The 14,844-nt window shown below is 42.1% G+C and overlaps 2 protein-coding genes across 4 annotated transcripts; both read left to right on the forward strand.

Moving 5' to 3' along the window:
* Positions 1-900: 900 nt before the first annotated feature.
* On the forward strand, positions 901-3,334 carry tmem243b (transmembrane protein 243, mitochondrial b). Its single transcript, XM_029462446.1, has 4 exons — positions 901-1,181; positions 1,393-1,443; positions 2,190-2,294; positions 2,455-3,334. The coding sequence occupies exons 1-4, from the start codon at positions 1,104-1,106 to the stop codon at positions 2,572-2,574; spliced, it is 354 nt and encodes a 117-aa protein (XP_029318306.1). The 5' UTR covers positions 901-1,103; the 3' UTR covers positions 2,575-3,334.
* Positions 3,335-8,434: 5,100 nt separating this feature from the next.
* On the forward strand, positions 8,435-14,308 carry tnnt2c (troponin T2c, cardiac). Of its 3 annotated transcripts, XM_029462059.1 has the most exons (4): positions 8,629-8,809; positions 9,261-9,343; positions 9,438-9,536; positions 13,122-14,308. In XM_029462059.1, the coding sequence occupies exons 3-4, from the start codon at positions 9,443-9,445 to the stop codon at positions 13,964-13,966; spliced, it is 939 nt and encodes a 312-aa protein (XP_029317919.1). In that variant the 5' UTR covers positions 8,629-8,809; positions 9,261-9,343; positions 9,438-9,442; the 3' UTR covers positions 13,967-14,308. The 3 variants fall into 3 exon arrangements, with proteins under 3 accessions (XP_029317920.1, XP_029317919.1, XP_029317918.1); XM_029462060.1 differs by lacking the exons at positions 8,629-8,809; positions 9,261-9,343 and adding an exon at positions 8,435-8,446; XM_029462058.1 differs by lacking the exon at positions 9,261-9,343.
* Positions 14,309-14,844: the final 536 nt, after the last annotated feature.

Here is a 14,844-nt window from a genome sequence, read left to right on the forward strand (position 1 = left end):
GTCTCTTTCCTATTTGGTAAACTAAACATGATTTTAGAGGTTAAAAGTTCTTGACACAGAGATTTACATAACATTTCTAAATTATAATTGCAGATTATTTCCTCTGAAATCTGAAAAACGTCTGAAAATAGTGGTTAAAATGTTGGATTAATCAAACAGTTTAATCTGACAGATAGGGTTTTGATTTCAGCTTCCTCTTTCAAACCGCTATCTTCATCTTGCTACTCTTTTTCTTGAAAGATGGAACTGACTTGTGGTTTTTATCGCACCTGATAAAAGAGGAAGTGAAGCCGAACGAGCGGCAATAAAAATCTGTTTGTGTTTTATTCAGCAGCAGTTGACCTCCACAAAAAGAAAGTACATCTTCTTCTGTTGGAGAAACTGTAATAACAAAGTGTCTTATAATTGTGTTTTCTGAACCAGAACTCAAAATATAAACGATCAATATATATGATTTCACATTTTGAGAAGCAGGAAGTTATAAATTAACCTTAACAATTAATGAATGAACTATTGTTGTGGATACAATTTATGTTGATCAATTAATTAAGTAATTGTTTTATAAATAACAAGATAAAAGTGCTAAAAACAATCCATTCGCTAAAAGACAAAATGTTAAATTCCATAGTTTTTGTTATGTGGAATAAATGAGGACGTTAAATCTAAAGATTTGATGTGACACTCACATGCAGACATGGTAAAGTTGCGTTTCAACCGCATGTGATTGAACCTTTTATTGCTTTGGCAGAAATAACAAAACACACGATTTGTTTTATGGTTTTACAAGAAAAGCAGGAAGTCGCAGGATACCCTGATGGATGTTGAGAGGGAGTTTTTATTGTCTTATTGTGGAGTTCACCCTTTTGTAAACATTTCCTGTTATGATTTTTTGTTTCACAGATTAAGTAATTTACCCACTCGGCCGTCAGAGTCTCCCTCCGTGATGTCCCCTTCAGTCTGTTGATGGTCTGCTTCCCTGACGCTGTGCAGAGGGAGGCAGCTGGAAGCTAGCTAGCATGCAGCACTGGCCTGGTGTCTCCAGGAGGCGGCGCTGCTGAGAGGCAGGTGGTCGGTGCTGAGTGTTTGGAGTCTGCAGAGCCGCCATGGATGACTTCACCACCAGGACGTACGGCACCAGCGGCCAGGACAACAGACCTCTGTTCGGGGAGACCTCGGCACGGGTAGGAGCTTGGCGGAAGTGTGTTTTGTAAATGTTTAATACTGCTCTAATGCAGTATAAATGTCACAGTAACATCGTATTTAATGAGAAGACAAAGAATGGTAGCTACACTGTGGAAGTTAAGAATACAAGAGGGTTCTTAGGAATAAGATTAATCAGGCTTTAGATACACAGATAATAAGTTAATAAAGATAATCTCGTCTTTCTCACAGGATCGAATCATCAACTTGGCAGTGGGGGGATTCACGTCTCTGGTTGTTTTAGTAAGTACAAATGTTCCTCAGCATCACTGGGGTTTCACTGAATGTAGTAATCCTGAGTGACGTGCGATGTTCAGATGGAAATGATTTTACTACTTACATCAAATGAAGAAGTTGCACCTTTCACAGCAGCTTCATGAGTCATCTTGTGTCAAAACAGATTTTCTTCCATTTTGATATGTTCTTAAAGACTGTAGTGAATTTGATCTGTCGTGGATCTTAGTATATAATTACTCAAGAGCACAAAGTATTTCTTAACTGCGCCATAACTTTGAAAACGCAGAAGCATTTATGTGCTTTTACTTCCACTATTACCATTAGATACGGTCCTTTTAAGTCTGAATGGTTATAACCGATCTGATGTGTGTCCTTTTATAGCGATTAAAAGTCCTACATGCTAATATAATGCATCTTATTCCAGTTTAGTAAGGGGGTGGCGCTGTACATCGTTTTGCTTTACTGAACACATCAAGGGTCCAAGAGCAATTCTTCTTGTTGAAAATCACTTTCCATGTTTTGTTTCTACATCTGATTATCTAATTGTGGCGACTGACGTGAGAGGAAAAGCGTGTTTGCAGTTAAAATGACTCAACTGTTTTTTACTTCCTCTTCTCTGAAGAGAAAAGTGTGACTGCAGGCCGAGTGTCTGTAGTGAATCATTGCACCCCTCCAGCACTGTCTGCTATTCTTAGAAGGAGCTCCTGTCAAACTTGCACCATCTTTAACGTTTGTCCTGTTTTGTCTTCCAGGTGACTGTGATCAGCTCCTTTGTGTTCCCCTCGTTGCCTCCACGACCGCTTAATGTCTTCTTTGCCGTGTGCATCCTGTTAGCGTGTGGATCCACTATAGTGTTGGTACGTACACTTTCTGTTTCACATCTTTTTAATGCTTTAAGGGAGTGACTGTTGCAGCTATGCAGTCTATTAATCAACCAAAGTTAATTAATCAGAGGGAAGCTTTTCAAATTCAAAAGAAATACAAATACAAGGACTTTCTTCATGTTTCCCCCGTCAGATCTTCTGGTACCGGCAGGGCGATCTGGAGCCTAAATTCAGGAATCTGATCTACTACATGCTGGCGTCCATTGTGCTGCTGTGTCTATGTGCCAACCTCTACTTCCACGATGTCAGGTAAAGACGGGGATGACGAAGAGGAAGAGGAGGAGGAGGAGGAAGGGAAGACATGTCCTTGACACATGAAAGGACTTCATGGAGAGACAGACTCATCTCACAATAATGAATTTCCCACCTGACCTGCAGCAAACTGGAGATTCATGGACTAAAACCAGTGAAGCTTTTAATAGTTCCACTGGGAGGAAAACTTGTCAGACTTGTTGGTGCTGAAACATAATGCACTGGGCACACACACACACACACACACACACACACACACACACACAACTTCACAGTGTGGAAATCATGATGTACTGTTAGAGGCCGTCTGCCTGGAGACATTGAAACAGGTGTGTTCACATGCTCATTATTTTACTTCCTCACAAGAACAAACACTTACGTTTGAGACGCAAGACATTTGGTTTGATGATGCAACAGTTAAAGGAAAAATCTGCCCTTTTATCCTGTTACTGTTCCTCGTCTCTGTACATTTGAATTTGCTGTCTTTTCGACATGTTTTTCTTTTCCCTCGAGATTGCTGATTAACTATATTTATATCTATAAACAACTGTCGGGGTAAAACAGCTGCTTTCAGTCATGGCTGGATTACTGAAGGGGCCTACCGGGCACAGCTCCGGGGCCTCAGAGAGACACGTGCCAAGCAGGAAGAGACTCAAAATGACCACATAGAGACCAAGACAATAACAAAGAGACCTCAAAGACACACAAAACGACTACAAAGACACACAAACGACTACAAAGACACAAACGACCACAAAGAGACCAAAACGTCCACAAAGACACACAAAACGACCACAAAGAGACCAAAACGACTACAAAGAGACCAAAACGACCACATAGACTCAAAATGACCACAACAAGTGGCTAATCAACTATAAAGTCTGTGTTTCTTGCTCCTATGTCGGAGAAGTGGTGGGGCTTTTTGCCTGTCTGTGCCCAGAGGCCCATAGTGTCATAATCCGCCCATGCTTTCAGTTATTTATACACAGTAAACATCTTCATGCCTCATAATCAAGACACAAGCTGTGTCTCATGTGCGAGCTCCAATCAGACGCCGTCTTTTGGTTTAATGGTGCATTCAGGTTAAAAGAAAATCACCTCATCACATGAATGAAGAAGCAACTGTAGTGTGTAAGTAAAGTAAGCCATGTTCTGTGTCCCAATTATGTACTACATACAAAAACTATAGAGTACACTATGTACTACTGATGTCACAGTATACTGTTCAGAGAACTTCATTTTGTTTTGTGCACCACATGCACCCATAGTGTCAAACGTCTCAACGAGGAAGCGGAATCTTTTTCTTTGTGCATCGCAGTGTGGACTCTGTATCATAAAAAATAAGGTTTTTTTTCTATAATTAAGGGAGTACACTCGAACAAATGTGTTAATAATGAACTCTGACAAGTCCTCGTGTTTAAGTGGAGGGCTAAATGTCACAAAATAATGAATGTCCTGTAACAATTGACTAATAGGATTAATGAATGATTAGTGCACCTGTAAACTGACTCTTTAAATACCTTCATAGCTGACGATATTTTAATTTTGTACTGTTATCAAACTGATTCTTTCACACGAAAATATTCACTTCATTTGCCAATTTTTGTAAACTGTTGAGATTTTAACAGGGTGGATTGTTCCTTTAACCAGGATGAAGATTATGAGCATGTAAACGCTGAGTGACGCAGTATTCAGTAGACTTTAGTACGAGCTATAACGATAGCACAAGCAGCTCCAGGCTTCTGTAGCAAATATATGCAACACTTTGTACGTTTCATTTTTCTCACTGCTTCTTTTCATCGTTGGATTTAATGAATGATCCACGTCAAGTCTTAGCTAAGAGGATTTTTGGAAACGTAATTGAAATGCTGAATTACACTGACTGACTGCCAATTCTTGCTCTGAGCATGTGCACAGCTGGAGCGCCAGTTTCTATATCACATCGATGTGTCTGCCATCTAAATTTTGCACTAATTATTCTGCCATTCACAAATCTGAGCAGGGCTTTCCCCCCAGAAGTAGCTTTACGTTTGTTTTAACATCCAGAGTGAGAATTATAATCATGGAAACGTTTTAGGTCTGTTTAGCTCAGGTTAGCTCGGTTTGGTTTGGATGTTTGCGGGTTAGAAACATGTGACCCTGAACATGCAAACGGGAAAGATAACGTAACGCTGGTGTCCAAATGTACCTTTGCACTAAATCGAGTACTTTTTAAACTGAAATTGAGCAATTGTAAGGTCAGAGAAGTCGGGCTGCAACATCATTATTGATTAATCTGACCATCGTGTCTGATTTGGGTGTTTGTATTAGGGATTATTTTCATTATCGATTAATCTGCCGAGTATTTTCTAGATTAATCTATTGTTTGGTCTATAAAATGTCATTCTTTTTAATTAATCTGTGAATTCATTGATTGACAGTCGTGTAGATTCACACGACTAATTCTGGAAACAGGAAATGTCTTGATTATAAAGATTATAAAGGAAGATTATTATCATTATTCTGTGTTTGTTATCGTCAACAAATCCCATGAAAAGACCAAAAACCAACAAACCACCTCTCAATACTTTAAAGAACGTTAACAGAATACTCTGAGCTCTTTGATTTCCCTTGTAGCATTTTTGTTTTCCAGCTTTTGTCTTCGGACACCAACAGTGACAAACATCTTAGTGCGAAACAAAACGACTTTAGGATTGTCAAAGCCATGTTTTTATTTTTTTTATTTTATTATTTCATGTGTTTTATGGAATAAATAATTGTTCACCCTGACTGCCTCTTTGCTCTTTTTAAGCTGGGTGATGAAATGTACTGCAGCAAAGAAGAAGACCCTCTGTATCACTACGGGGGGTGCAAAGTGGCCCTCTGGCAGTGAAGACACACTTTTTAGTCTGTTACATCTACTCCAGGGATGCCCCGTGAAATTCAAGTTGTTGTTTTTTTTTTCTTGCCCGGAGCATTCACATTCCCTCCTCCCCTCTGTTTCTCACACACACACACACACACAGAGGGTATTATTCATGCATGGATTATTACAATTATTTAAAATTCCATTTTGCTCGTTATTCTTTTTGTGATTTGATGTCATTTAATAAAGTCACTTCTAATATATATTAGGGCTGTCAAGCCGTTAAAATAATTAATCTAATTGATTACAAGCGTTGTGATTAATTAATCTAAAGCTGGCCGTGCCGGGAGAGGCTGTAGGTGGAGGTGCTCGCCAGACACGGCTGACATTCCTCTGCGGCAGCTGCTCCTCTTCCCAGATGGGTACATTTGTTTAAATAATTCTGTCACACTCTGCCACACTCTGTCACACTCTGCCACACTCTGTACACTCTGTCACACTCTGCCACACTCTGCCACACTCTGCCACACTCTGTACACTCTGTACACTCTGTCACACTCTGTACACTCTGCCACACTCTGTACACTCTGTCACACTCTGCCACACTCTGCCACACTCTGCCACACTCTGTACACTCTGTACACTCTGTCACACTCTGTACACTCTGCCACACTCTGTACACTCTGTACACTCTGTACACTCTGCCACACTCTGTCACACTCTGTACACTCTGTCACACTCTGTACACTCTGCCACACTCTGTCACACTCTGTCACACTCTGTACACTCTGTCACACTCTGTACACTCTGTCACACTCTGCCACACTCTGCCACACTCTGTACACTCTGCCACACTCTGTCACACTCTATACACTCTGTCACACTCTGTACACTCTGCCACACTCTGTACACTCTGTCACACTCTGTACACTCTGCCACACTCTGTACACTCTGTCACACTCTGTACACTCTGCCACTCTGTACACTCTGTCACACTCTACCACACTCTGCCACACTCTGCCACACTCTGTCACACTCTGTCACACTCTGTACACTCTGTCACACTCTGTCACACTCTGCCACACTCTGCCACACTCTGTCACACTCTGTCACACTCTGCCACACTCTGCCACACTCTGTACACTCTGTCACACTCTGTCACACTCTGTCACACTCTGCCACACTCTGTACACTCTGTCACACTCTGCCACACTCTGCCACACTCTGTACACTCTGTCACACTCTGTCACACTCTGCCACACTCTGCCACACTCTGTCACACTCTGCCACACTCTGCCACACTCTGTCACACTCTGTCACACTCTGTACACTCTGTCACACTCTGTACACTCTGCCACACTCTGTCACACTCTGCCACACTCTGTACACTCTGTCACACTCTGTCACACTCTGCCACACTCTGTACACTCTGTCACACTCTGTCACACTCTGCCACACTCTGCCACACTCTGCCACACTCTGTCACACTCTGTACACTGCCACACTCTGTCACACTCTGTACACTGCCACACTCTGTACACTCTGCCACACTCTGTACACTCTGTCACACTGTGTCACACTCTGCCACACTCTGTACACTCTGTCACACTCTGCCACACTCTGCCACACTCTGTCACACTCTGTACACTCTGTACACTCTGTCACACAGAAGTCACACAGAAGTCACACAGATACGATCGAAGGTGCACACCAGCTCGTCTGCAGTGATACACTGAAGAAGAATTCTCGCACACACTCAGAGACTGTGTGCGAGAATTCTTTTTATGACATCAGTTAACATTCTGGATCCATAGAATTCCATACAAGGCAATATACTTTAAAACTACTGTATATACTCCAGCTCTACACGCTTTGTAGTCATTGTGTGTCTCTTTGTGCTGTTTTGCTCCTTTTTTTGTTATTTTGTGTCTTTTTGCAGTTGCTCTGCGTGTCTTTGTAGTTGTTTTATATTTCTTTAGTCGTTTGTAAGTTACTTACTGACTTTGGTGAACCCATCAATTTACCCCTAGTGCCACCACGAGGTTCTTTGGGTTTTAATCAAATGTCGTGACAACTATTGGATGGATTGCTATGAAAATGAACACAGTGATCGGTCATGTAATCGATATATGGGTATCCCGTATACACTCTGGAGACCACCCCAGATGATGCCCACCATCAGAAGACACCAGGGTATTATGGTAGCCCATCCAAGTCCAGCAGCACCACCACGGACTCCCTACTCAGCCAAACTGTATCTGTATATAGTGCAGTGTTTCCCCTACCATTGTTTCACAGAGCCCCGCGCCCCCCCTGAAATCCCCCAGTCGGAGCTGGCGGATGTGGCCCGGAGAAGGGAAGTTTGGGGATCCTTACTGGAGCTGCTGCCCCCGCGACAGGACCCCGGATAAGCGGTAGACAATGGATGGATGGATACATCTGTAAACAGTAATAAATGTCAAATAAATCTAATGAAGTAAAAAGTACAATATTGATTTCTAAAATGTAGGAGTAAAAGTAGAAAGTAGCATAAAATGGAAGTACCTCAAAGTTGTAATTAAGTACAGTACTTTCCACCACTGTTAGTATCTAATAACTATGTAACTTCTATTTAAAAAAATATTAGGTTTTATGTCATGAGTATCTTTTAAAATGAAAACTCTAGTTTGTCTTGTTTCAAGATCAAATTGAAAGGTGAGGATTTCAAAAGGTTAAATGTACAAAATATTGACATTGAAAAACCATCAGGTTTTATAAAAGATCAAATGTTCAGCTCATTTACTGACGCAGACCTAAACACATGCATATTATCATACAATTGTCTGCACTTTGTCAAAAATACAAAAGTTCCCCCGATGATGGCATTAAATACAATATTACAATTGCACTCTCGCAGTGTGGTCATCATACCTGTCAACATTGGAATTTCAAAATAAGGGAAATATTCTGGCGGACTCCGCCCATAAATAAGGGAAGGTCTCCTCCCATTTGTCTAGTTACCTGCATAAAGCTTTAACTTGTTTGGCAGGTACAACTGCGTCTCCATCTGTCTCCCGTTCACTGTGACTCTCATCCATATGTTCTCGTCTTCTTCTTCTTCTTCTTCTTCTTCTTCTTCTTCTTCTTCTTCTGTGTGTTTACTGGCGGATAACGTTTTTCAGCTAAAGTTAAACATAATACTGCCACCTGCTCTACCGGAGGACACTTTACCACTGTACACTTTTAAAAAAAATGTTTATTTATTGTTGGAGTTTCACAGTATTTCACAGTGTTAATCATGTCAGAGTGAGACCAACTCTGCAGAGACGTAATTATGCTCTGACCCTGTATTTCACTGCTTTGGGTGGAGATGAGACCATGATGAATTGTCTCTCCTCATGCAGTTGACAGGGTAAGTACAATTAGATTAAACTCACTGAAACAATTATAAAGTGTTGCTATGAACTGCATTATTTACTGTGAAACATCTACAGGGAATGTATGCCTTGCGAAGCCTTGTTTAGCAGTCTGTGGTAGCTACCATAGCTAGCTAGCTAACATTTGGTGGTAGCTAGCTAACATTTGACGGTAGCTAGCTAACGTTTGGTGGTAGCTAGCTAACATTTGACGGTAGCTAGCTAACGTTTGGTGGTAGCTAGCTAACATTTGGCGGTAGCTACTAACATTTGGCGGTAGCTAGCTAACATTTGGCGGTAGCTACTAACATTTGGCGGTAGCTAGCTAACATTTGGCGGTAGCTAGCTAACATTTCCTTACTAAAACCATCTCTTGACAGTTAACATGAAAATTCATAGCTGCAATAAAATCCTCTTGGTCCTAAATGGTGTTTTTTTTACATTTAGGGCGGCTTAACATCAGCGAGACCCCAAACAACTTGTCTCAACATGCATACAGTGGCTCACTTGTCGAACTTGTCTAGTTGTCCGTAAGACTGGGCCTTCACTGTATTAAGTTATTTTGTGTTTTACTGTTCTATTTACATTTCATTTTCTTTTGTCAAACTTTCTTGCATGTTTCAGTAAAAATGTTGGTCCAGGTGAAGTACAGACAACAGCAGAAGTATGTGAAGTTGGATGCAGTTGAAGGACAGTTTGATTTTCTACAATTCAATGAAAAAGGTGTGTCATTCTACTTCAGCTTGGCTTACTGTCAGTGTGTGTGTGTCTGTGTCTGGAAAAGTAATTTGCTTTGTGGAAAGAAACTGCTTACTTCACAGCACATTCAGTCTGACCTGTCTTTTCCAGTCGTTGAGAGATTTTGCCATCTGATGCAAAAGTTGTACACAAGGATGCAACGAAGACAGAAGTTAATACAGAAATATTCAGAGACCTCATTGGACGAGGCGACGAGGTGCTGACAGTATAATCAAACACCTCACTGAACAGAATAACATGATCAATATCTCCGAATGGTCCTTTTCCCTCTGCTTCTGATAAGTCCGATTCAAGCTTCAGCTCGAGCGCATCACGAATGTCGATGAGGTTTCCGAGCAAGAGACAAAGAATGGAGGATACACTTGATGCAGCGTCTGCTAAACAGGTCATAACAAAGCTTGTTTCTCAGTAGTCTCTTAACACTCTCTCTAGGAAAGCTGTTTGTCATTATGTTTTGCGTTATCATGTTTTCTTTATTAGTTGATTGAAGCTGTGCTGAGGTGGTGAAGAAGTACTACAGGAATACCAAACAATAGAAACATTAAAAGATGCCACAAGAAGACAAATGGTTAACATACTGGTAGCTCGCATGACTGAAAATCACAAGTGTGTTTTTTATATTGTTTAATTTGTGCCAAATAACTGCATGCCCATTGTGCAACTTTTGATGAGGAATTTAAAATCTTCTCTCAGACACATCCACACTAAAGCTATAAGAGAAGAGTATGCTCTTGGGATAGTGACGCCGTTCCCTTCCCTCAAGGATCCACATACCAAGAAAGGCTCTGTAATATTCCTTATTATTGTTTGCATGAAAGTTGCATATCAAACGTGCATATTATGACACAACGGCGTTTGTATGACATTTGAGTTCTTTAAAGTATGACCAAAATCATCTTTAGTTTTATTTCAGGAACACTTCCATGATGCTGCAAGCAGCACAGGATACATTTCTTGGCGTCTGAAAGCAATCCAACGAAAGATTTGTCGAGGATCTGCACCATTACTTATTTAAAACGTATCAGAGCGTCTGGCCAACGGAGCTGGAAAAGTGCCATCTGGTTCACGTCATGCTGATGCTGGAGAACGGCTAACATGCTGAACGCTAGCTGTCCTGTAGAAACACGTTTAAGTTACTCCGTCGTCAGGCATAATGTTAACATAGGGTAGTCAGTCATGATGATTGGCAAGAGCTTTTGTCACATTCTATTCCTGAAACTAAAGACAGTGCAGACGAGTCTGCTGTGCATGCTCAGTTTAGTCAACTATTTTACTACGAGGGGTCCTCCAGCTGTTTGGTTAGTAAGAAATGTGCTCGAGTGAAGCAAAAGGTAGGTTCACAGATCAGAGTCCACACAGGTGTGAAACCATTTGGTTGTGATGTTTGAGGTAAAATATTTACACAACAGGGACATCTGAAGTTACAGATCAGAGTCCACACAGGTGAGAAACCATTTGGTTGTGATGTTTGTGGGAAAAGATTTAGATGTCACAGATGAGAGTCCACACAGGATAGCAATAGAAACAAAAAATAAACTAAAGACACCGTATGTATCAGCATGGACAATGAATGTCCTTAATCTGGCAGGAATGCTAACAGACTGTAAACTGGGAATACTGTACTGCACAGTTTTAACCAGACGAGGCCACTGTGCACCAGTGTTGCCTCCCAAAGTGTAACTGCTTCGGACATGACCGTTTCTCTGGATCAGTGCAAGGCACGTTTATTTATAGAGCACATTTCAACAAGGCATTTGAGACAAAGTGCAAAAGAAACTTATTATCTAACGACCTGATTTAAAACCGTCATTTAAGAGCCAAGAGAATAAATAATGAAAATAAGCTCAAACAGAATAAGACGGGTACAGTGTTTGATAACTAAGTTCATTAAACTAGTTTATCAAGTCACCGTTTGTTAATGATGTTATTCGTGTTGCCTATTTACATCAGTAACCAGTTGCATTGAGTGTTACTGTATCTCTCTATTTGTTCATCTTGGCTCATGTTAAACAGCAAAGGGCGTGGCTATTTATAGCGCTCATCATTTGTTGCTTTCTTCGCTGATGGACACAGTTGTCTCTTGTCGTGCCTTGATGAAACTGGAACCACCTGCTGTTCTCATGCAGTGCACAGGCATGTGTAGTGGAGCTCAGTCCACTCTGGGATAAGACAGCCATGGGACATGGGCATTGAAATGTGTTTTTGGTCCTCTGAGGCCACAATGATCTTCACTCCGAGCTCCAGAAGACTTGTATAAAGACTGAAATTGAACCCACTGGAGATGATGTGTTTTCTATCACAAACGTTGCACAACAGAATGGCAGAAACTTTATCCTAAGGAGGCGCATGTAACAGTTTAATTGGGATTCTCAGACTCTTCAGAGCACCTGTCTCTCCCTGTCAGTTATCTCACCCTCGACAAACTGTGTTTCCACTGATAACTCAAGACTTGGGAACGTAAGTGTTCAGCGTGGGAGCAATTACACTTTAATCCACACAGCGCTGAAGGCTGAAAGCCTTTAATAGCAAGAATGTTTTAATTACATTCCACAGTGGAGACATGGCCGGAGCAGTAAAGCTCATCTTGCACGTCGTTGTTCTTACTGAGGGTCTTTTTTTGGTGTTTGTCTCTACATGTATACAAATATCAATATTCCATAACTGCTATAACAATGATAAAGTGTTTTACAGATATAAAGAATGTGAATGTCGCTCTTATAGTTAAGTTTGTTGTAATGGCTCATTTTAGAAAATGTGACAGCTGTAACTTCCCGTCATTAAAATCCTCCCCAGCTCTGACGTACTTAAGAGATTGCATTATGCTTCGTTAATGGAACTTCTTAAACACCACCGTGGCTTTTAAACTATCATGATGGATTAGCAAGTTCCCCAATTTGCAGACCCTGTAGGGTCGACTTCGGCTAAAGGACTTCTATTGGTTAATTCAAGCGACAGTTCTGTAAAACTGACTTTCTCCACAAAGAATCCTGCAAAAGCAGCGCTTTAAATCGTGTTTCCCAGAGATGTGCTCACGCATTTCTTAGAAAAATAAGTCATGAAATAAGCAAAGAATGTGAAATATCTATTGAGTTGCAGTACATTGTTCTCTCTCTACATTTCTTCTTCCACATCTCTGGCTCTCGTCAGCGGCAGAGGCTCGGTAAGTAAAAGTATGGAGGTTATTGGTTCTTGATGATACTATGTGTTGCTTTGTGGGCCTGGAAAGCGTGCATGGCGTATGTGTGCGCATCTGTTGTATATCTGAAATAGTCTCTCATCTTGTCCTTACAAAGGAATGAGGAGGCGCTGTAGGGTCACCGTAGGGAGGTGGGGGGGGCTGAAGTTTGGTGAGGAGAAAATAGACTATTCCATCTGTCTCAAAATCCGCCCTGCTGCTGACCTACACTCGGGAGACTTTGGTCTGCTTAAGGTCACATGGTGAAGGCAAAGCCTTAAAAACCCCCCACGCTGCACGCCCGAGACCCCAGTCATCTCTTGCGTGCGAAACACCAACTGGTCTTGGTGTTCATCCTGCTTTCTCTTCCCTAGAAAGCCTCCAAGGTACCATCATGTCAGACACTGAGGAGATTGTGGAGGAGTACGAGCTGGAGGAAGAGGAGGAGGAGGAAGAAGAACAAGTTGAGAAGCAGGAGGATGATGAAGCAGAGAAGAAAGCAAAGCATGCACAGGAGACTGAGCACGAGGAGGACTCCAAATGGCGACCTAAGACAATTTATGTGCCAAATATTGCTCCTCCAAAGCTCCCTGACGGTGAGAAGGTGGATTTTGATGACCTGCACCGCAAGAGAGTAGAAAAGGACTTCAACGACCTCCAGACCCTGATCGAGTCGCACTTCTCCACCCGCCAGAAGGAGGAGGAAGAGCTGCTCACGCTGCGTAGCCGCATTGAAGATCGTCGGTCAGACAGAGCGGAACAGCAACGCGTCCGCACCGAGCAGGATCGCGAACGGCAAACGCGCCTGGCTGAGGAGAGGGCGCGGCGTGAGGTGGAGGCAGCCAAACTGCGCGCTGACGAGGAGGCAAAGAAGAAGAAGATCTTCACCAACAAGTCCTTTGGTGGCTACCTGCAGAAAGTGGACCAGAAGAAGGGCAAGAAGCTGACAGCGCGGGAGGAGAAGAAGAAGGCCCTGATGGAGCGCCGGAAGCCGCTCAACATCGACCACCTGAACCAGGAGAAGCTGGTGGAAAAGGCGCAGGACCTGTGGCAGTGGCTCCACCAGCTGCACGCAGAGAAGTTTGAGCTGGCTGAGAAGCTCAAGAGGCAGAAGTACGACATCCACGTGCTCCGAAACCGAGTCAGCGACCACCAGAGGGGCTCCAAAGCATCCAAGACCTCCCGCGGGGCAAAGGGCAAGTCTGGCTCGTGGAAGTAAAGGCCACGCCATCGCAACTGGACTGTTTCTGGACTATTTGTCTCCCGTGTCCCACTTGTATCACAAAAGCTTTTGTTTGTGTGGGTTTGAGGGGGAACTCAGACTGAAGTACATAAAGTTAAGCCAGCTTTGATGTATACATATCTGATGCAACGTGTGGTGCTGATGTCCCCGCTCCACTGCAGTTTACTGTGGTTGTTTATCTTCACCTGTGCAGTTGAGAAGGATTAATATTCAAATACATTAAAGCACATTTTAATCTTTGCATTGAATGTTATTTCCTAAAGTGTGAAATGATCCGTTCTAAAATAAATGTATTCTTACTCGACTCTAACTAAAACACACGAGGCAGAATTGTTAACTTTTTTGTTGTGCTACTTAATTGTGTGTGTGTGTGTGTTGTGTGTTTGTGTGTGCTAACAGGTGTTGCACAGCTGACTTTTTAAGGAGCTAATTTAGTCTGAGGCTCAGGACTCCCGGTGTAGTGCTGCATGTTTTGTTTTTTTTACAAAACCCAACTGTTGACTGACGGGTCAAGCACACGACCCCAAGAGAAGAAGAAGCTTCACAGAGGAATGTTTGATGTCGTAAAGGTATTTAACTTCATGTACACATTCTTTTTTTGTCTCTTTGCAATGAGAAATTTGAGAAATCTGGTTGATTTTAAGTCAGGTTAGTTCTGATCCGTGACCAACTTGACATCCGTGGGATAATTGTGACATAGAAACTAAATGCACTCGTCTGCAACACACATATTAAAAACAAATGTCCTACTTCTGTTTACTCTCTTGATTAAAAGCAGTCAGGATTCTGTAGCACCACAGATGCTTTAACACAATTATTTTGTTTTGATTTTGATTCTTTGTCCGTTTCTAGTC

This window comes from Cottoperca gobio, chromosome 23, assembly GCF_900634415.1.
Source record: "Cottoperca gobio chromosome 23, fCotGob3.1, whole genome shotgun sequence".
In the NCBI taxonomy this organism is placed as follows: domain Eukaryota; kingdom Metazoa; phylum Chordata; class Actinopteri; order Perciformes; family Bovichtidae; genus Cottoperca; species Cottoperca gobio.

Bases quoted from the DNA above. Each gene is read 5' to 3' on its own strand.
- tmem243b (XM_029462446.1), top strand. From the start codon at position 1,104: ATGGATGACTTCACCACCAGGACGTACGGCACCAGCGGCCAGGACAAC. The intron at 1,444-2,189 runs GTAAGTACAAAT...TTTGTCTTCCAG, and splicing joins TCACGTCTCTGGTTGTTTTA to GTGACTGTGATCAGCTCCTT. The intron at 2,295-2,454 runs GTACGTACACTT...TTCCCCCGTCAG, and splicing joins GTGGATCCACTATAGTGTTG to ATCTTCTGGTACCGGCAGGG.
- tnnt2c (XM_029462060.1), top strand. From the start codon at position 9,443: ATGTTGGTCCAGGTGAAGTACAGACAACAGCAGAAGTATGTGAAGTTG. The intron at 9,537-13,121 runs GTGTGTCATTCT...TCTCTTCCCTAG, and splicing joins TCTACAATTCAATGAAAAAG to AAAGCCTCCAAGGTACCATC.